The sequence below is a fragment of the Macaca mulatta genome, chromosome 19, assembly GCF_049350105.2.
Source record: "Macaca mulatta isolate MMU2019108-1 chromosome 19, T2T-MMU8v2.0, whole genome shotgun sequence".
NCBI classification, from domain to species: domain Eukaryota; kingdom Metazoa; phylum Chordata; class Mammalia; order Primates; family Cercopithecidae; genus Macaca; species Macaca mulatta.
The window spans coordinates 48575515-48598377 of record NC_133424.1 but is presented as its reverse complement, the minus strand read 5'-3'; the positions used below and the strand labels follow the sequence as shown (position 1 = coordinate 48598377).

Genomic DNA, 22863 nt, shown 5'->3' with positions numbered 1-22863 from the left:
TTATCTACTGCTTTAACTTTCACTTCAGTGTGTTGGAGTGTGGTGGACAAGCACTCTCCCTCACTCTGCCATCCTGTTTCTTGTTGATATTTTCAACCATTCAGGTATGGATGTCTGAGGCCTCTCTTTGACAGTGATAGACAATTTCCTTGATATTCTTAATTGCTTATTTTTCCATTGACTTATAAATGAGAAAAATATAAAAATGTGAAGCTATCAACAAATTCTGCTGGATATTGATTATAATCACAGTGACTAAGTTAGGCATACATTTAAAAATCCAGAGTCTCTGTGTATTTGTTTCTGTATGCTGCCTATGTATCTGAAGTAAATTTGTCTCCACCGCCTGCTTCTACTTGTAACAGCCTCATGCCACTTCCCTTCCTGTTTCCTTTCACAGTATATTTTATAAAATAATAACTTTTACTAAATACTACTGTAAATTTAACATGTATTATGACAAATGCATGTAACAGTTCCAAAATAAAGATTTACCTCCCTTTAACATCTGAGAAAACTGAGTTCAGAAAGAATAGTAATTGGCCCAGAAAAATTCTGGACACTCAGATGGTACACAAAGGGAAATTAACAAATCATGGTGCATATACAATGGGGTCCTAAAAACAATAAGAATGATGATGGGAAAATTAGGCTTATAAAATCCTTAGCATAAAACGTCATTCTCAAACCAGTCACACATGGAAAGATAGTCTTAAAATTGTTAACAATGGTTGCCTCTGGAAATAGACCATAAATAAGCTTCTTTCTGAAGAAAATGGTGAATACAGGAATACCAGTGGCACGCCTGGGGAACAGTAAGAAAGTAACTGACAGGGCACAGTGGTTCACACCTGTAATCCCAGCACTTTGGGAGGTCGAGGCGGGCAGATCACCTGAGGTCAGGAGTTCAAGAGCAGCCTGGCCAACATAGCGAAACCCCATCTCTACTAAAAATACAAAAATTAGCTGGGCGTGGTGGTGCGTGCCTGTAATCCCAGCTATTTGGGAGGCTGAGGCAGGAGAATCGCTTGAACCTGGGAGACGGAGGTTGCAGTGAGCCAAGACCATGCCACTGCACTACAGCCTGGGCGACAGAGTGAGCCTCCATCTCAAAAAAGAAAAAAAAAAAAAAAAAACCTGATAAAAGCAAACATCATTTAAATGTTCTTTATTTTTTTTGCATTACGAAATAGTTTAAATATACAGAAAGACACAGAGAGTAAGAACCGACTCATATACTCACAGTCAGTTTTATCAAATTTTAAGAATTGGCTATACAGTATTTGCTTATTTTTAAAATAAATAAATAATGAAAGATATTTTCATTTGCATCCTTTCCCCAATCTCATTTGTCTTTCTCCCTGCAGGTCATCACTGTTCTGAATCTGATGATTATTTTATTAATTCTTTTAGATTATTTTCATATAGTATTTAGCCATGAAAAATATACATAACACTAATTTGCATGTTTTGAAATTGTACATGTTATACTGTATTATACAAAATACTCTGTAGTTCAATTTCATTAATACTATTTTTGAGATTTACCCATGTTAACAGAAATATCTCTATCCATTTTAGTTTGCATTCTATCTTGTGTTTAACCTAATGGTTAGATTGCTTTCAACTTTTCATTCTCACAAACAGTGCTGCAATGGACCATCATATATATCTCCTTGAAACACGAGGAGAGACTATGTAGAGGTTTAAACGTGGAATTGCTGGGTCAAAGGTTATTCACATCTTCAACTTTACTAGACATTGCCAAATTGTGCTAAATACAACTACTTCCAATAGCACCGTATGAGTGTTCCTATTGCTCCACATCTTTCCAGTAACTGCCACTGTAATGCTTTTGCCAATGTGATGATTTTGAAATAGTTCATTGTGATTTTATTTTGCATTTCCCTTACTACTAGTGAATCCCCTTACTACTAGTAATACCCCCCAAATCCAGTCTTTCTCTACTGGTATGAACCATCACCATACGCAGTTTCTACAAATAGAGTCGATAATTTTCTTGCTGCTCTTAAGAATTTATACCTCATAGATAAATTTCAGAACTTGTGAAGCTAAAGGGCAAAAAAAAAAAAAAAAAAAAATACACTGAAACATTTTGGCTGGAATTGCAGTGAATTTTTAATTAGGAAGAATTGCCAACTTTATCTCTGTAGTCTAGGCTATATAATGTTCCTTGATTTATTTTCTTGTTACTCTTCAGTTTTCTGGGTTTAGAAAATCTACTGTTTTATATTTAAGTATTAATTTACATATCTCCACCTCTGGAATTTTACTATGTGAGAATATGGCCTTTGTATTGCTGTCATTTCCTCATACCTAAAACAGTGTATCACAAATAGTAATTACTCAATATTAACAGAATGAATGCCTATATTAATATTTGTATATCTGTCTGTTGTTTTCTTCCCTTAATCCCCTTTTGATTTCAATTTTGCAACCACTGGATAAAAAATTTAAAAACTTTACATTTTTCTATAGTATGGAACCCTTTACATGCCTTCTAAATTACCAGAATTCAACCATATAATTACCTGGGTATGGTGCTTTTTTCTCTTTTTTGAGATGGAGTCCCGCTCTGTTGCCCAGGTTCAGGGGCAGTAGCACGATCTCGGCTCACTGCAACCTTTGTCTCCTGGGTTCAAGCAATTCTCTTGCCTCAGCCTCCTTAGTGGCTGGGATTACAGGTGTGTGCCACCACACTTGGCTGATTTTTGTATTTTTAGTAGAGACAGGGTTTCACCATGTTAGGCAGGATGGTCTCCAACTCCCGACCTCATGATCCACCCACCTCAGCCTCCTAAAGTGCTGGGATTACAGATGTGAGTCACTGCGCCCGGCAAGGGTGTGGTGCCTATTTAAGTGGACCACGTGAATTTCTATGTTTATTGATTTTTTGTTGTTGTTGTTAATTGTAACCATTTCTATTCCTTCCTTGATCTAAATATAGGTTCTGCATTCTTCCCAGTGAATTCTATTTTTCTTAATTGGCTTATCCAATTCATTATCTTTAGAAACTTCCTAAGACTGGCTATCAGTGTTGTAGTTCCACTACCTAAGTTTATATCCACTACTAAGCTACAGTACAAAGACTGCCATTTATGTTCTAAAATTTTTAGATTTTCCAAATTCCGAACTGGGGTTTTGCAGGAATGCTTTACTTTGTCCAATAAGGAATCCTGTTTTGATTGTGAGGAGTAAATGATATATATAGAGTATGTAAGTTAATATATGTAGAGTATGTAAGACAGTGCCTGATGTGTAGTGGGCACTCAGTATATGTTAGCTATTATCCTTTATTGAATATCTGCTATATTTGACAGACTATATGAAATACTTTACATGCAAATTTCTCATTTAATATGCACCAGTCTACAACAGACACTATTTCACTTAATACTAACAACATTTCTACAGTACAGTATCCTGTATTATTCCTATTTTAAGATTTAAAGAAAACCCTGAGGTTTAGATAAGCAAATTGCTCAAAGTCACACAATGCCATAGTAGTGTTGGAGCTATGATTTTCCAGAATCTAAGCTCTTCGTCCTGGGAAGTGCCTAGTGCCCAAAGAAGAAGACTGGAATAAAATAAGGCTGAATGGTGTGTAAGAACCAAATAACAAAAAGCCTCGCAGACAATTTTAAAGGCTGTGAATATTAGTCTAAGAACAATAACAAGCAAAAAAAAAAAAAAGTTTTAACTGGAGATAGTAATATGTGTTTTCTTTTCTGGTTTTTTTTTTTGAGATGGAGTTTGCTCTTGTTGCCCAGGTTGGAGTGCAATGGTGCCATCTCAGCTCACTGCAACCTCTGCCTCCCGGGTTCAAGTGAAGCTCCTGCCTCAGCCTCCAGAGTAGCTGGGATTACAAGTGTGCACCACCATGCCTGGCTAATTTTGTATTTTTAGTACAGATGGGCTTTCGCCATGTTAGTCTCAAACTCCTGACCTCGGGTGATCCGCCCACCTCGGCCTCCCAAAGTGTTGAGATTACAGGTGTGAGCCACCGTGCCCAGCCCATATGTTGTTTCTTATACTTTGAAAAGAACAGTTAAAGGCTGGGCGTGGTGGCTTATGCCTGTAATCCAGGCACTTTGGGAGGCCGAGACAGACAGATCGCTTGAGATCAGGAGTTCAAGACCAGCCTGGCCAACATGGCAAAACCCCATCTCTACTAAAAAATACAAAAATTAGCCAGGCATGGTGGTGCATGTCTGTAGTCCCAGCTACTGGGGAGGCTGAGGCACAAGAATTGCTTGAACCCTGGAGGTGGAGGCTGGGAGTCAGAGGTTGCAGTGAGCTGAGATCATCCCACTGCACTCCAGCCTGGGCAATAGAGCAAGACATTGTCTCAAAAATAAAAAAAAAAGTTTTAAAAAGAAAGAAAAAAAGATCAGTTTGAGTGCATTGTGGGAAATGGACTTAAAGGTAGCAAAAATAAATACAGGAAGACCTGTTTGAAAGCTATATTAGTAATCAGAGTAAGATGAATCGGACCAAGGTGACAACATTAAAGATAAAAAAGAGTACAAATTCTAGAAACATTTAGGACTCAGGATCTATAGGACTTGGTGATTGACTGGGTTGGGTGGTGACAGTGACTCCCCAATGTGAATTCTCTGGTGATGAGCAAGGTGTGCATGCTGCCTGAAGGTTTTTTTGCATTCCTTACATTCATAGGGTCTCTCTCCAGTATGAATTCTCTGATGTTGGGCAAGGGATCCACAGTAACTAAAAGCCTTTCCACAAACAGTACATTCGTAAGGTTTCTCTCCAGTATGAACTCGCTGATGTTGAGTAAGGGACGAGTCATTGCTAAAAGCCTTCCCACATTCGATACATTCATAGGGTTTCTCTCCAGTATGAACTCTTTGATGCTGAGCAAGGTAGGCAATCTGGCTGAATGCTTTTCTACATTCCTGACACTTATAAGGCTTTTCTCCAGTATGAATTCTCTGATGTTGAGCAAGGTGTGAATTCTGGCTGAAGGCCTTCCCACATTCCTTACATTCATAGGGTCTCTCTCCAGTATGTATTCTCTGATGTACTGTAAGGTATGCACGAAGGCTAAATGCTTTCCCACAGACGTTACATTCATAGGGTTTCTCTCCTGTATGAACTCTCTGGTGTTGAGCAATGGATGATCTGTTGCTAAAAGCTTTCCCACATTCGATACATTCGTAGGGTTTCTCTCCTGTATGAACTCTCTGGTGTTGAGCAAGGTAGGCAAACTGACTGAAGGCTTTTCGACATACCTTACATTCATAAGGTTTTTCTCCAGTATGAACTCGCAGATGTTGAACTAGATGTGCATTCTGACTGAAGGCTTTCCTACATTCCTTACATTCATAGGGTTTTTCTCCAGTGTGAATCCTCTGATGCTGAACAAGATTTGATCTCTGGCTGAAGGCTTTTCCACACTCTATACATTTATAGGGTTTCTCTCCAGTATGAATTCTTTGATGAAGAGTAAGGGATGAACTCTGGCTGAAGACTTTTTCGCAGTCATTACATTTCAAAAGTTTCTTCTCTGCACAGACACTCTTGGGCTTAATAGCCATTAAATTTTTTTTAAAGCTTCTCTTTTGTGTGTCATGTTTATGTACTTTCTCCTCTTTGGGGATTATCCTTTGTGTACAAAGCAGTGGGTTCTGATGAAAACTTCCCCAAGATTTATATTCTTGTTCTCTTTCATCAACAAGGGGTTCTTCATGAGTGATTATCTCTTCCTTGAAACACGCCTTCTGATTCCCTGGTTGCCTTTCAAAATAGCCCTCACATTTCCACTCTTCTTTCAAACTGGAGTATTCAAGGTTATAGCTTGTAAGTGTTTCTATTATCTTCTGGGATTGATGTTCTTCATAAAAGTCCTGCTTTGGGGTTAATTCTTCAGTCTCACATATAGGCTCCCAGCCTGAAAAGTAATAATAAGAAAAAATGTCTCCTCTTTGAGTATCAGAAAGTATATTTAAGAAAGTACATCTGTAAAGTAAAATATGTGAATTAAATAGCAAAACCCACAGGAACATTGGCTTTTGCAGTTCTGAAGTATACAAGAAGAGAAACTGAAAACAGGTCATACAGAAACCTAAGAAGAAATAATTAGAGTTATAAAAGAAAAATCAGTAAATCTCAGGGCAGGAAGAAATTAGAGATGTGGTCAGAGCTGGTTACAATTTTATGCCTGTGTTAATAAAATAGACACTGAAATAGTCTCCACTCTTTTAGCTGCTTCATTCAAGAACATTCATTGAACAAATATTTACCTTTTGCCAGATACTATTCTGATGCTTTTAATATCACAAAACAAAGATCATTACCTTCAAGGATGTTATTTTCTTAGAAGAGACAGAAAATAAGTGATAAATAAGTAAATTTCATTTTATGTTAGAAGATACTAAGTGCTTCAGAGGAAGAAAATCAGGGTAGGGGATGTCATGGGTACTGATGAAATTAGAGCTAGGAATCATTAATAAGTTAACATTTAAGCAAAGATTTGAAGAAAGTGAAGAAGTCAGTCATTCAAGTCTCTGGGGAAAAAGCATTCAGGGAAGAGGTAGCAGCTGGTTCAAAGGCCCAAAAGTAGAAGCATGTCTACTATGTCTGGGGAATATTAAGAAGGCCAGTGTGGCTATAGAGTGAGTAGCAGGATATAAAGTCAGCAGGTAAAAGGTAATGAGATTATTTAAGCTTCACAGGCCTTCGAAGGGAATTTGGCTTTTACTCTGAGAGGGAGAGTGTATTAGTTTGTTTTCACGTTGTTATAAAGACACTACCTGAGACTGGGTAATTTATAAACAAAAGAGGGTTAATCGACTCACAGTTCTGCATGGCTGAGAAGGCCTCGGGAAACTTACAATCATGGCAGAAGGTGAAGGGGAAGCAGGCACCTTCTTTACAAGGTGGAAGAAGAGAGAGAGAGAGGGAGAGGGAGAAAGGGAGAGAGGGAGAGGGGGAGAGAGAGAGAGACAGAGAGAGAGAGACAGAGAGAGCGAGCAGGAGAAACTGCCACTTTGAAACCATCAGGTCTCATGAGAACTTCCTCACTAGCATGAGAACAGCATGGGGTAAATTGCCCCCATCCAATCACTTCCCACCATGTCCCTTCCTCAACACATGGGGATTACAATTCAGGATGAGATTTGGATGGGGACACAGAGTCAAACCGTAACACATGGTAATATAGTTCCATCCAAATCTCATGTTGAAATGTAATCCTCAGTGTTGGAGGTGGGGCCTGGTGGGAGGTGACTGGATCATGGGGGTGGAGTCCTCATGAATGGTTTAGTATCATCCTGTTGGTACGGTCATGATAGTGAGGGAATTCTCATGAGATCTGGTCCTTTAAAAGTGTGTGGCACCTCCCCCCTCTCTCATACGCTCCTGGCTTTTGCCAAGTGATGTGCCTGCTCTCTGTTCACCTTCTGCCATAATTGGAAGCTTCCTGAGACCTCCTCGGAGGAAGATGCCACTATGCTTCCTGTACAGCCTACAGAACTGACAGCTAATTAAACCTCTTTACATAGAAATTACCCAGTCTCAGGTATTATATTTCTTTATAGCAGTGCAAGAACGGCCTAACACAGATGGAGACCCACTGAAATGGTTTGAGTAGAGCAGTAACAGCTGGTTGCTATTCCATGAAGTCAACACAAAATGTGGTATATACATACAATAGATTATTCAGCCTTAAACGAGGAGGAAATTCTGACATATGCTATAATACAGATATAATTTGAGGACATTACAGTAAGTGAAATAAGCCAGTCACAAAAGGACCAATATTGTATGATTCCACTTATATGAGGTACCTAAAGTAGTCCGGCAATATAGCAGACTAGTTTTATAATGACAAATCTTCCTGGTACAAAAAAGCTTATGATTTTGTAGAAATAGAAAAACTTTCTTTTAGCTGCATTACCAAGCTGGCAGGAAACTAAGGTAAACTCTCAAAGATCAAACAGACTCTAGAAGGCACTTTCAAGTAAGTAAGGTGGAACTGAAGCTGGGAGCATCAATTTATCCCTGGTGAGTTTGGTCTTAGGCACATCTAACTGGAGTTTTAGGAAAAACAAACACAGAGAATGGGAAAGTGACAATATGTGAAGAGATAATAGCTGATAATTACCCAGAGTCCATTAATGGTCAGATAAAAAAAATCACAATAAATCCCAAGTATAGCAGCTGAAATTGACATCTAGATACATCACATTGAAAATGTAGAATAACCAGGGCAAGAAGAAAGTTCTTGAAAGTTGCAAGGAAGAATATATTAAGAAAACTGACTTTTCAAAAGCAAGAACACAAGCCAGAAAAGCATGGAATGGTATCTTTAAAGCACTCATAAAAATAATCTGTTGCCGGGCACAGTGGCTCACGTGTGTAATCCCAGCACTTTGGGAGGCTGAGGTGGGTGGATCACCAGGTCAGGAGTTTGAGACCATCCTGGCCAACATAGTGAAACCCCCATCTCTACTAAAAATACAAAAAATTAGATGGGCATGGTGGTGCGCGCCTGTAATCCCAGCTACTCGGGAGGCTGAGGCAGGAGAATTGCCTGAACCCGGTATGGGGAGGTTGCGGTAAGCCGAGATCATGCCACTGCACTCCAGCCCAGGCGACAGTGCAAGACTCCATCTCAAAAAAATTAAAAAATCTGTCAATCTATGACTGACAAGGAAAGGTTCTTGTATGTATGACAGCAAAACTAACATATAAATGAACAAAACAATAACAACAATATAAGTTTATATGAATAGTATATCTCTAAAATATTTATAAGGAAACTACTTCAGGAAAAAGTTCTGGGATAGAATGGTGAACAAGGAAAATGACAAACGTGAAATTTTTTTTTTTTTTTTTTTGAGACAGAACCTTGCTTTGTCACCCAGATTGTAGTGCAGTGCCACGTTCTCAGCTCACTGCAGCCTTGAACTCCTGGGCTCAAGCAATCCTCCCACCTCAGCCTCCCAAGTAACTGGAACTACAGGCACACACCCCCATACCCAGCTAATTTGTGCATTTTGTAGAGACGGGGTTCTACCATGTTGCCCAGGCTGGTCTCAAACTCCTGGACTCAAGTGATCCACCTGCCTTGGCCTCCCAAAGTGCTGGGATTACAGCCATAAGCCACCGCACCTAGCCAAAAGTGGATAAATCTAAACAACACTAAATGTAATAATGGTCTATTATATAACTTCATAAAGCAAAATAATAGTTTATGGCATTGAAGAAAATCAAGGAATAACTGAAATGAGGGTAAGTTAAGACAGTCTAAGGTTCTTGTATTTTTTTTTTTTTGAGATGGAGTTTTGCTCTTGTTGCCCAGGCTGGAGTGCAGTGGCGCCATCTCGGCTCACTGCAACCTCCGCCTCCTGGGTTCAAGTGAATCTCCTGCCTCAGCCTCCGGAGTAGCTGGAACTGCAGGCGCACGCCACCATACCCAGCTAATTTTTGTATTTTTAGTAGAGATGGGGTTTCACCATGTCGGCCACGCTGGTCTCGATTTCTTGACCTCGTGATCCGCCCACCTCAGCCTCCCAAAGTGTTGGGATTACAGGCGTGAGCCACCACACCCAGCCATAAATGTTAGATTTTCTAAGGTAACCAGTACAGAATAGAAATAGATAGTATATCATTCAAATTAGGAGATGGAGAAAAACCAAGAAACGAGAAAAATTTGAAAAGGTACAATTTCTAAAAGAAAGTGAGACAGTGGAAAATAAATCCAAGTCTATTAACAGTACCAAAACATTTAATAAACCACCATCATTTGGTTAAAAGATAAAGGTTATCAGACTGGATTTAAAAAAATGTTTATCCAAATACTGCTTATCAGAGAAACACATGGCAAGGTCAGAGAATAAAGGAGTAGAAAAAAACTACATCAAGTAAATATTAACAAAAGGCAAATAAAGCTATAACAATATTAAGTGAACTTTTTTGCTTAATCAGATAATCACGAGATTTAAAGAGAGTAACAATAACATAAGAAAAAATTCACTAGAAAAAGAAAACATTCTAAAAACATATGACCAAATAAAATACCTTCAAAATACAAAAAATCTGCTGTTACAATTATGAGAAAAAAATTTATGTATTTACCACCAGAGTAGAAGTTTCTTTAACATGTCTCCCAGTAACTGATTGCTCAAAGACATTTTTTTAAAATCCATAAGGACACAGATTTGACCAGCACAGTTAATGAGCTTAATCTAATGAGCATATATCAAACACTGTATTCAATAACCAGAAAATACATATTATATTCAAGGACACATAGAATATTCACCAAAACTAGCCCTAAGAAATAAAGCAAGTCTCAAAATACTTTCAAAAAATGTATATTAAAGAGATCCCATTCTCTAACCATCATGCAATTAAACAAGTACCAAACAAAAGCCTTCAATTTCAGACTTATTTTTAATAATCAGAATTATTATTTCTAAATAATTCTATTTCTAAATTATTTCTAAATAATTCATGGATCAAGAGATCATTGAGAACTAGAAAAATAATGGACAACTTCATCTAATAAGTTTGGAAACTTACATCAAAACTAAAAATATTTAGAAAAAAATACCCTAATTGACTCCAGGAGAAATAGAAAATCTAGAATTTTAGAACATATCAAATTGAATGATTAGTTTAAATTCTTTTAACAATAAAAATTCCAGGCCAAGATGAACAAAGTTCTACCAAACATTCAAAAAACAAATAATTTTTATTTTTCACAAATGTTTCTAAAGAGGAAAAAGAGAATTTACGAGAATAATCAACCTTGATTCTAAAATCCGACAAGAAGGGAAAACTGAAGGCCAAATTCACTAATAAATACAGATGCAAAACACCCAAACAAAACATTGGCAAATAGCAACTAGCAAAAAATGGAAAAGATAAAAAGATGAGTTTATCTTGGGAATGCAATGTTGGTTTAACATTTGAAAATGTCTGTAAATTACCACATTAAGAGGTGAAAAACTAAAACCTGGTAAGAGGTAAAATCACCTACAGATGGAGAAAAACATTTGGTAAAACTCAAAAGCTTTCCACAATGAAACTCTAGCAAACAGGAATGAAAGGGTATGTACCAAAAACTTTTAAAAATCACAATTATCAAAAAACAAAATATTAAAGTATTCTTATTAAGACCAGAAGTGGACAAGAATGCCTGTTATCACTACTTCGATTCATATTATACTGAAGATAAAACAAAGGCAACAGAAAAAGAAATTAAGTTATAAGAATTAAAAATGAAAGCCGGGCACGGTGGCTCAAGCCTGTAATCCCAGCACTTTGGGAGGCTGAGACGGGCGGATCACAAGGTCAGGAGATCGAGACCATCCTGGCTAACACGGTGAAACCCCGTCTCTACTAAAAAATACAAAAAACTAGCCGGGCGAGGTGGCGGGCGCCTGTGGTCCCAGCTACTCCGGAGGCTGAGGCAGGAGAATGGCGTAAACCCGGGAGGTGGAGCTTGCAGTGAGCTGAGATCCGGCCACTGCACTCCAGCCTGGGCGACAGAGCCAGACTCAGTCTCAAAAAAAAAAAAAAAAAAAAAAAAGAATTAAAAATGAAGAAATTGTCATTATTCACAAACATGTCTACTCATACATAAAATCCAAACATATCTAAAAATATTAGTATTAACAGGAGAGATTGGCAAGGTTGCTGGATATAAGATCAATGTATATAAAGTTAACTTCATTTCTATATATGTGCAACAAACAGAAAATATAGGTAACATTTAACACAGCAACGAAACTAGTATGTTTAATGTTTACAATTAATCTAACAGAAGATGTGCATAGCCTTTTTTGGAGAAAATTATAAAACATTGAAAAAAGTAAAAAAACCTAAATAAATGGAGAGCTATACCATGTTAATGAATTTTTTAAATTTCCAGAATTGATTACAGAATAAAATTTGAATCAAAACTTAAAATTGGAATCAAAACTTAACAGCATTGTGTTGTTTTCTGATCAAAATTTACAAGTTGACCCTAAATTTTATATTGATGGCCAAAAGGCAAACAAGAAATTCTAAAGAATTTAAACAAGCTGTAGAGATGTTCCCTAGCAGATAAGTATCCTTCTAATAAACTATTGTTATTAAGATAGTGTGATACTGGTATAAAGAAAAAGAGATCAATGAAATTGAATAAAGTTTAAAGTCACAACCATAAAAAGACTAAAACTTGATATATTAAGAGGTAACATTCAGGAACACAGGCAGAGGGAGCATTTATTTAAAAAATATCTGGGACATTTGGTTTTCCATAAGATACAGAAACTAAATTCTTATTTAAAATAATCCTCAAAAATAAGTTCCAATTGGATTATGGACCTAGATATAAAAGGACAATCTTTAAAAGACTATTTTCGGATATCTATATGAACTCAGAACATAGAAAGTTTCTTAAAGTATCAAAAACATAAGCTACAGGCTGGGTGCGGTGGCTCACGTCTGTAATCCCAGCACTCTGGAAGGCTGCGGCAGGTGGATCACCTGAGATCAGGAGTTTGAGACCAGCCTGGGCAACATGGTGAAAATCCGTCTCTACTAAAAATACAAAAAATTAGCCAGGCGTGGTGGTGGGTGCCTGTAGTTCCAGTTACTGGGAGGCTGAGGCAGGAGAATCACTTGAACCCAGGAGACAGAGGTTGCAGTAAGCCGAGATTGTGCCACTGCACTCCGGCCTGGGCGAGAGAGAGAAACTCTGTCTCAAAAAAAAAAAAAAAAAAAAAAAAAGCTACAAATACACATACACACACACACATACACACAAACACACACAGGACAACTTCCCCCAAAATGAGCACCTTAGGAGAAACGACACATGCAAACTCTTTTTCCTCTTCTCTCGTACCACAAAAATAAATACAGAAGGCTTCTGTGACTGAATGTGAGGATTTCTCTCCACCAACAAGCAAGCAATGAAATCTGCAGTGGGTGTCCTCTACCTCAGCTCTATCTACCTGGAGATAGCATCAGATGTGTCCCCAAGACTGCCTACACTTCTGATGCTCTGTAGAGCTCAAAAATTTGTAAGATGCTGGGCACAGTGGCTCATGCCTATAATCCCAGCACTTTGGAAGGCCGAGGCAGGCAGATCACGTGAGGTCAGGAGTTTGAGACCAGCCTAACACGGAGAAACCCTGTCTCTATTAAAAATACAAAAATTAGCTGGGCATGGTGGTGTGTGCCTGTAATCCCAGCTCCTTGGGAGGCTGAGGCAGGAGAATCACTTGAACCTGGGAGGCAGAGGTTGTGGTGAGCCGAGATCACACCACTGCACTCCAGCTTGGGTGACAGAGTGAGACTCCATCTCAAAAAAAAAAAAAGTTTATAAGACTAGTAAAAGATTTTTTAAAGACTGAGAGGCTTATGAAACTGAGAGGGAATGGGACTTACTAGAAAGGAGATAGGAAAGTGAGAGAAGTGAAATAATTAAAAATAAGAAATGTGGGAGAACATCCTAAATGGCCCCAAATTTTTATAAAGACCTAGAACATCTGAGAAGAATTTGGAAGCCTGAAGAGTGAAGAGGTGATACCTTTGAGTCAAGCTGAGCTGTCACGTGCAAAGATTTTTGCCAATTTCCTCTTCACTAACCTGAGCACAAGCCTTTTGTCAGCTCTCTCTTCACCATCCAGGGTGCTTTTCCTTGTTCCAACAATAATATCACACTTGGTTTGGAAAAGCAAAGTCCTGCAATATATGAAAAAAAAGTAGAATTTGGTCATGCTGTGGATATTCCAGCTCACATTCAATCCTTAGATCATCGGGGAAAAGGGAGTTTACAGTAAGCAAAAAAGAGAAATGTGTAAAGGACATGTATTAGAAGGATAAGGAAGATGAAGCTTCAGGCATAGGCCAAGAATATGTTCACTGCCAAATCCACAAACACTAACCCATTCGTTTGGCATCGGCAGCAGACATTCAGCCAAACTTTGCAGATGTTATCCAAAAATTCACAATAGTGGTAGCAAAGAGCCCCTTTTGAGCAGAAGCTGAATTTTGCAAGAAGATATCCTTACCCAGTGATACTAAGATCCTGTAGTTCTCCAGCATCACATTACTATACAGGTGTCTTTGAGAAGAATCCAGACAATCCCATTCTTCTTGGGAGAAGTCTACAGCCACATCTCTGAAGGTCACCAACTCCTGAAATGAAATAAATGAAAGAACCTTATCTCTTACGGTATTCACCTCATTTCCTCTGCCCTAGGCACACTGGGCCCTCTCTGATATTACATTCTCAAATATGTAACCATGTTACCATATTTGTACTCAGGGCCTTTGTATGTCTCAGATTATTCCAGTATAAAATAGTAATGCTTCAACCCCAATTCCCTAACCCTCCACAGCACTTAATTATTTTAATCATTGCCCGTTCTTCACCCTCCTCAACTAAAATTTAAGCTCCATGAGGGCAGATTATGTTTTGGCTTTGGTCACTGCTTTATCCCCAGGTACAGAATAGAATCTGGCACACCTGAAGTATTCAAATATTGACTAAGTTGAATTAATCAATGAGTGGCTTGAAGAAAATTTCAAGAAGCTAGAAAGGGATCAAAAATAATCCCAGAAAGTGTTCGCTGTATCTCTGACGACTGTACCAAACCAAGCAGAGCAGAGCATCAACTCCATTAAAATTCAAATACTTTAATGCAGAGTTCTCAAAATTTTGTGTAAAGAAATGGGTGTTCTACTCATAATATTGCTTCCGCCTATAGGGGTTAGAGAAAGTTCTTTAAAACTTGCCACTGAGCTGGGCTCATGCCTGTAATCCCAGCACTTTGGGAGGGCGAGGTGGGTGGATCACCTGAGGTCAGGAGTTCGCGACCAGCCTGGCCAATATGGTGAAATGCTGTCTCTACTAAAAATACAAAAATTAGCCAGGCGTGGTGGTGCGTGCCTGTAGTCCCAGCTACTCCGGAGGCTGAGGCAGGAGAATCGCTTGAACCCAGGAGGCGGAGGTTGCAGTGAGCCAAGATTGTGCCACTGCACTCCAACCTGGGCAACAGGGCGAGACTCCATCTAAAACAAAACAAAACAAAACAAAACAAAACGTGCTGCTGTGATGCTGTTGGATTCCAGATTTCTATAATGTGACCACTTGCTGATGAAACAAACATTCATTATATGTGTATGTATTAATTTTTTACAAAATTAAAAGATGTGAACCTGGCAATGCAACTTTTTGCATTTGACACAATTTTGTTACAGTTAAAGAAACCGTCTCTAGGCTGGGTGAGGTGGCTCACACCTGTAATCCCAGCACTCGGGAGACCAAGGCGGGTGGATCACTTGAGGTCAGGAGTTCCAGAACAGCCTGGCCAACATGGTAAAACCCTGTCTCTATTAAAAATACAAAAATTAGCTATATTTTATATATATTTTATATTTTATAGGTGCTATATATTATAGCACCTATAATCCCCAGTACTCGGGAGGCTGAGGCAGGAGAATCACTTGAATCCGGGAGGAAGAGGTTGCGGTGAGCTGAGATTGTGCCACTGCACTCCAGCCTGGGCAACACAGCAAGACTTTGTCTCAAAAACAAAACAAAACAAAACAACTTATACAGAAGCAAAATTCTTCAACTTCAACACTCAGTAACCTTTTTTCTTAATTATAGGAAGTAGGCAAATCTCTCCCTCTCTGCTCCTGTTAACAATGCTTCCTGTTTAAAACTTATATAAATACATATAATAAATGTATAAATATCTATATACGACATACATACTTTCCACTGATTCTTTATAGTCAACAAAAATAATTTCTATGTCAATATAGGAGTTTACATTCTGATCTTAAAATATTTGACCCTAACAAATGGTTTCAAAATCCATTCACAATTATCATCAAACCAGTCTGAAGCAAAACTACAGTTCCCACTTTTTCCTGTTTTCTTTTTGCCCTTAAAGAAACATGGCTTCCAGCTGAGCGGACAACTTCCCCTAACGCCCTGTCACTGATGAATGTTTTCTTCCCCACATTCCTTGTACCACAGCACTTGAAGGTGAGGCAGGTCACCTCTTCGCTCTTGTTTCCAAAATATTTCCTCCTCCCTAAAAGACATCTAGTTTTAAACCTCATGAAATTAGAATATGTCAATCACAATCCTTCCTTGTGATAGGTATCTACCAATTCCTGATAGATACCAGTTCTCTGTCATTCCTTAAATTCTTCAGCATCTGACTCACTGTCTCTCTCTTCAATGCCATTCCTGTCATTCTTTGGTCATTTTGATATCCACATAAATAATACTCCCTACAACCCGGCCTCTTAGTTCTCTGACCCCTCTCTCCTGGAATAGTCTTATCCTCTACGCTTCTACAGTCATTCATTTCCATGGTCATAACCCAGACCTTGTCAGTACCAGTCAGTACCAAACCCTTCATAATCTCAATTACCCCACTCTGTCTTCCACCTCCTATATCTCAACTGTTGCCCTGTGGTACCCCAAACTAGATAGTTTCTTGACTCCACCAGAAGTCAAATTCTGGAGAAGTACAATTCATTGTTCTTACCACTTTTTACCACTTTTTCACTGTTCCTCATCCCTGAGTACCCTCACTTCCCAGCACAACCATCTGTTATAATCACCCCCTGCATATGCCCTTGCCTTCCCTGCCCCTCTCTCACTTAACTGTACTCACTTGGTTAAACTGCAGCCATCTTTCTGCTTACTCTGTGCCTGTACCCTGCATAGCTGAACTCTGCTGGAGAAAATCATACCAACCATGCAAATTAGTATCACTTTAAATTCATGATCACTTAACCTCAAGTGGGCCAAAATGCTGCATGATACATTTCCCTAGTCCATTCATCCCTTCACTCTGCTAAATGACCATTTGATACTATCCCCTTTCTCCTCACACCTTCAAGATCTCCTTCCCCATGCTCACTCTCAGCTGACAATCTTACTTTTTCTCTGAGAAAACAAAACCCATTGAAAGATAATTCCCATAAACTCCCACCACATCTACACATCCACCTGCACCTGTGCTTCTACACCCTAACATGCCCTTATTCCTATAACTGAACAACCCACTTTCCTAGAAAAGGCCAAACACTTAGCTCCTCTTACCTACTTAAGCACATTGTTCCAGCAATTCCCTTTTCTCTATTCATCTTCAAATCTCCCTTTCTACTGAATCTTTAGTATCAGCCTGGCAACATATATCCATCTTTCTGAAACTTTGTCAATTATGACTTTCTCCTTCAGTTACCACCCATTTCTCTCCTTTTTTTTTTTTTTTTTTTTTTTGAGACAGAGTTTTGCTCTTGTTGCCCAGGCTGGGGTGCAATGGCACAATCTCAGTTCATTGCAACCTCCACTTCCGAGGTTCAAGTGATTCTCCTGCCTCAGCCTCCCGAGTAGCTGGGATTACAGGCATGTGCCACCACTCCTGGCTAATTTTTTGTGTTTTTAGTAAAGATGGGGTTTCCGCATGTTGGTCTGACTGGTCTCGAACTCCCTCACCTCAGGTGATCCGCCCGCCTTGGCCTCCCAAAGTGCTGGGATTACAGGAGTGAGCCACCACGTCCGGCTCTCTCCTCTTATAGCTAAACTTTTTTTTTTTTTTTTTTTTTTTGAGACGGAGTCTTGCTCTGTCGCCCAGGCTGGAGTGCAGTGGCCGGATCTCAGCTCACTGCAAGCTCCACCTCCTGGGTTGATGCCATTCTCCTGCCTTAGCCTCCCGAGTAGCTGGGACTACAGGCGCCCGCCACCTCACCTGGCTAGTTTTTTGTATTTTTTAGTAGAGACGGGGTTTCACCGTGTTAGCCAGGATGGTCTCGATCTCCTGACTTCGTGATCCGCCCGTCTCGGCCTCCCAAAGTGCTGGAATTACAGGCTTGAGCCACCGCGCCCGGCCATAGCTAAACTTTTTGAAAGAGTTGTCTATGCTCTCTGTCATTTCCACCCACCCTCTGCCTATAAATAATGAACTCATACAACTTATGTATTAACAGCATCACTTTGGCTGCTCCACTGAGAACAGACTAAAAGAGAACAAGAGTGGAGGTAGAGAGAGAAGTTAGGAGAGTACCACAGTAACACAGGTGAGAGATGATGGTTCAGAACATAATGGAAGCAGTGGTGATACTAAAAAGTACTCTGGGCTGGATGCCGTGGCTCACGCCTATAATCCCAGTCTTTGGGAGGCCAAGGCAGGTGGATCACAAGGTCAAGAGAGAGAGAGACCATCCTGGCCAACATGGTGAAACCCTGTTGCTACTAAAAATACAAAAATTAGCTGGGCGTCGTGGCGCATGCCTGTACTCAGGAGACTGAGGCAAGAGAATCGCTTGAACCAGGGAGAGGCAAGGGTTGCAGTGAGTCGAGATCATGCCACTACACTCCAGCCTGGCTGACAGAGCGAGACTCCATCTCAAAAAAAAAGTAATCTGATTCTGGATGTATTTTGAAGTCTCTGATTTCCTGATGGAAGATTTTTAGCTTAATCAGTGGAGCTAGGAAAGTACCTAAGAGTTTCCTAGTTGAGTTCCCTAATTCTATCCTTGTCCCATTCAGTTTATTCTCAGTAGCAGCCAGAGTGATCCTACCAAATGAAAATCAGTTCATGTCACTCATGTTCCAAAACCGCCAGTGGTTCGTTTCACTCCATTTGTAAGATGTTTGCATTTGAGATATCTCTTATGCAACCAAATGAAGATGTTAAGTAGGCAGTCAGGTATACAACTCTAGAGTTCAAGAGAGAGGTCTGGGCTGTGTACAGTTTGGTAGTTGTTGGCATATACATGGTATTTGAGGCTATGAGACAGGATGAGATCACCAAGGTAGTAAGTGTAGATAGAGAACAGGATGAGGGACTAAGCACTGTGACACCCAGTGGTAATGCGTGCTTACTAAAAATTAGAATGAATGAATGTTGTTTGGTTAGAAACTAGAGTGAGGAAGTTGGTCTGTATCCGTATCTGAGGGAACAGTATCCCAGGCAGAGGGAATAGCAAGTGCAAGGCCATGCATTAAGAATGTACTTACTGGCAGCCAGCCACGGTGGCTGACGCCTGTAATCCCAGCACTTTGACAGGCTGAGGCGGGCGGATCACGAGGTCAGGAGAACAAGACCATCCTGGCTAACATGGTGAAACCCCATCTCTCCTAAAAATACAAAAAATTAGCTGGGCATGGTGGCGAGTGCCTGTATTCCCAGCTACTCGGGAGGCTGAGGCAGAAGAATGGTGTGAACCCGGGAGGCGGAGCTTGCAGTGAGCCGAGAACGTGCCACTGCACTCCAGCCTGGGGACAGAGAGAGATTCCGTCTCAAAACAAACAAACAAACAAACAAAAAGAATGTACTCACTGGCCAGGCCAAGTGTGGTAGCTCATGCCTGTAATCCCAGCACTTTGGGAGGCTGAGGCGGGCAGATCACCTGAGGTCTGGAGTTCGAGACCATCCTGGCCAACAAGGTGAAACCCTGTCTCTACTAAAAATACAAAAAATTAGCTGGGTCTGGTGGCACGTGCCTGTAGTCCCAGCTACTCGGGAGGCTGAGGCAGGAGAATTGTTTGAACTCGGGAGGCGGAGGTTGCAGTGAGCCCATATCGCGGCCGCTCCACTCCAGCCTGGTGACAGAGTGAGACTATGTCTCAAAAAAAAAAAAAAGAATAAGAAAGAATGTACTCACCACATTACAAGGAAGCTAGTGTTGCTGGAACTGAGTGACTGAGTTAAAGACAGGGTGAGAAAAATTAGATGAAGTCAGAGGGACAGTCAGGGACCAGATTATGCAGGGCCCTGCAGGTCAAGACAAGGACTTAAGCATTTATCTTGAATAAGATGGGAATCCAGTGGAGAGTGTTGATAAGTGATATGACTGGTTACCCAGAAACGTTTCAGCAGAAGGAAAATTAGTATCTGCTTGTTCTGAAAAGCAGACAGGTATTCAGGAAATAGAGAAAACACCAACGCACCTGGTACATGGCTTTAAGAAGCCCAACAGCCATTCTTTCTCCCTCCTTGCTCTTCTCTTGGGAAATGGCAGTGGCCTCAGATAACTGAGATGGGGAAAAGAACATGAGAAACTAGACTTTTCTTGCAGCATCCAGAATCACCAGTCTAGACTTTTTAGGATTCTCTTTCCTCCTCTTGCAACCTTCCCTCCAATATAGAGAACATAATGGAGACCTAGGAGTTTGTTTACATACAATTTAACTCATGCCTAAATCATTTTCCAATTCCTTAGCTTAACACCAGATGTTCTAGGTTTTACAAATACAGACTCAGAGGAATGTAAGCTTTCACATAAAGACACAGAACTAATAAATAAGAGCACCAAGATCAAATAAAAGAGGACCTGACTCCACAATCCTCCTCTCCAATAAATCAGTGATTCTGAAACTTGGTGGCACATTGATATGACTTGAGCCGGCTTTAAAAGCCTCTCGGTGGCACACAGTCTCTCATTCAATGCCCCACATAATCAGAGTCTGAAAAACTACAGTGCCAACCACCGTCTTACCCACGCCACAGTCAGAGGCCATGGGTATGGACTGTCTCACACGGGCACCCTTTCCCATACCGGCAAGGCTCAGACACCAGGGTATCTATCACAAGCGACAGTCTCACAACCCAGTCACAAAGAGGCCGCGGGTATCGGCCCAACAAGGGGCAGCGAACACTCGCCCGCTCCCCCCCCAACTCACAGCCTCACACTCCACGGTGCCACTGACTCCCTCGCACCCAGTCACACAGGACGTGGACAGGCACACGCGGTGACAGCCTCGCACTACGGTACCAACCTCCACTTGCACCGGAGTCACACAGAGGGCCTGGGACGAGCTTCCGGAGAACCACACGCCACTCCTCAGCCCACTCCCTACCTGCAGAACAGAGCTGGGGGAAGAGCCCGTTCCCGCCCCAAAGGCTTGGGGAATCTTCGCTTGGATCACACCCCTACCCTGAGTTGGATGGAACCCAGCCCCTACGGGCCCGGAAAGAAGCGCCTCAGCTGCCTCGGCCCCCGGAGGACACAAAGGGGCCGCGGGCCCAGCTCCCGCGGGGGCAGCTGGGAAACGTAGTCCGGAGTAGAAAAGGTCGCGGCGCCGTAGGGTCTGGCAGCAACAGGGCAGCTCCGCGCAGGGTTTGTAACACTGCCCCCTCCCCACCAGGTCCTCCCACGCTGGCCTCTTCCCCTGCCTTCCAGAGAGCCCGAAAGTCCGGATTCCCTGCAGCTCCTAGCCTGGCTGGGTCACAGGGACGGGACCCAGCATTACACTACAGTGGCTGGTATGGTAGGCACAAGCGCTCCGTGCACCCCACTTAGCAACCAGGGCGGGGAGTTGAGAACCGCGGGTTGGCCGCAGGGAAAAGGTTTGTGCGTGGGAATGCGCTAGTGGCGCGTCTACTCAAAATGGGTGGGAGGCGAATTCCTAGAATTGTGCTGGATACCCGAAAAAAGTTGGGGGGGGGGCGAGGGTGCGAGGAGATAAACTGCGCAAGCGTACTACACTCCTGGCAGCCTCCCACTGGCTACCCTTGGCCAGGCGCGGTGGCTCACGCCTGAAATCCCAGCACTTTGGGAGGCCGAGGCGGGCAGATCACGAGGTCAGGAGTTCCAGACCAGCCTGACCAACATCGTGGAATCCCGTCTCTAATAAAAATACAAAAGAATTAGCCGGGCGTGGTGGCACGCGCCTGTAGTCCCAGCTACTCAGGAGGCTGAGGCAGGAAAACTGCCTGAACCCGGGAGGCGGAGAGGCGGAGGTTGCAGTGAGCCGACATCACGCCACTGCCCTCCAGCCTGAGCGACAGAGCAAAAGTCCGTCTAAAAAAAAGAAAAGAAAGAAAGAAAAAGAGAAAAAACCGCCAGACCTCAAATGATCCGTCCGCCTTGGCCACCCAAAGTGCTGGGATCACAGGCGTAAGCCACCACGTCCGGCCTATTATCTCTTTATTAAAGGTATTAAGACCGGCCCTGTGCGGCTCTTGCCTGTAACCCCAGCACTTTGTGAGGCCCAGGCGGAGGATCGCTTGAGCTCAGAAGTTTGAGACCAGCCTGGGCAACAGTGAGACCTCATCTCTAAGAATTAAAAAAAAAAAAAAAAAAAAAAATCAGCCAGGCGGGGTGTCCCGTGATTGTAGTCCCAGTTACTCGGAAGGCTGAGGCAGAGAATCGCTTGAGCCCGGGAGTTCGAGGCAGCAGTGAGCCAGCATCGCGCCGCAGCACTCCAGCATGGGTTACAAAGTGAGGCTCTGTCTCAAAAAAAAAAAAAAAAAAAAAAAAGATATTAAGACTAAAGGCATGGAGAAATTAAGTACCTAGTCTGAGATGACACAGCTAGTAAGGCCAAGTCTGTTTAGAATCCAGGCGGATTGGCCACACTACTTTTCGCTCACGATCCCGGGTCATGAAATCCAGTAACACTGTCACTTCGAGAAGTCCAGAAAGAACAAATACATGCAAGGTCAGAATCAAACAGCCACGAGAATATAAAACGCGACCATGGTCACACAAAAGGTCGCATATTCGCACGACCTCAGATGTCACTGGACATGGTCTCTCGCCCGGGAAACCCCAAACTCCAAATTCCATGGCCGAAGTTTCACACATACAGTCACACAACGTCACTCCTCCCTGTTCTAGCCGCTGCCAGGACCTTAAGGCTCCAGCTGACCCGGCCTTCACGGGCACTTGAGCTCTCACCACCTTCACTACGCCGTATTCTAGTCTCAGGTAGAAACCCGAGAAGACGGAACTAAACAGACTGAGCCAGGCTTCCTTCACGGACCCTGCGAACCTGCAGCTCCAGCCCACTGTAAGAAGGAAATGCCTTTTTGCAGGGGGAGAGGGGGGAGTAGGGCCGCG

General features: G+C 41.7%; 2 protein-coding genes across 14 annotated transcripts in view; one reads left to right on the top strand and one right to left on the bottom strand.

The window, feature by feature from the left end:
- ZNF793 (zinc finger protein 793) overlaps window positions 1-22753 on the bottom strand; it is a 62264-nt gene extending 39511 nt beyond the window's left edge. Inside the window, exons 1-6 of one of the 7 annotated variants that reach the window (XM_077982522.1) lie at window positions 20702-21160; window positions 19970-20053; window positions 14058-14184; window positions 13633-13728; window positions 4770-5932; window positions 4629-4685 (exon numbers count right to left, since the gene is read on the bottom strand). In XM_077982522.1, the coding sequence (XP_077838648.1) occupies window positions 4629-4685; window positions 4770-5932; window positions 13633-13728; window positions 14058-14184; window positions 19970-20002 (1476 nt within the window). In that variant the 5' untranslated portion in view covers window positions 20003-20053; window positions 20702-21160. Of the gene's footprint in view, window positions 1-2114; window positions 5933-13573; window positions 13729-14057; window positions 14891-15374; window positions 16397-19969; window positions 20054-20701; window positions 21161-22428 lie in introns of those variants that run through there. The other 6 variants (XM_001105834.4, XM_028839053.2, XM_077982529.1 and 3 more) reach the window with 6 other exon arrangements.
- ZNF569 (zinc finger protein 569) overlaps window positions 1-22863 on the top strand; it is a 107991-nt gene that overhangs the window by 12478 nt on the left and 72650 nt on the right. For 2 of the 7 annotated variants that reach the window (XM_077982405.1, XM_077982400.1), the window contains exons 1-2: window positions 21085-21138; window positions 22642-22813. The exons of 2 other annotated variants lie outside the window; for them this stretch is intronic. The gene's annotated coding sequence lies outside the window, so the exon portion shown is untranslated. Of the gene's footprint in view, window positions 1-21082; window positions 21285-22641; window positions 22814-22863 lie in introns of those variants that run through there. 3 more of the 7 variants (XM_077982425.1, XM_077982407.1, XM_077982413.1) reach the window with 3 other exon arrangements.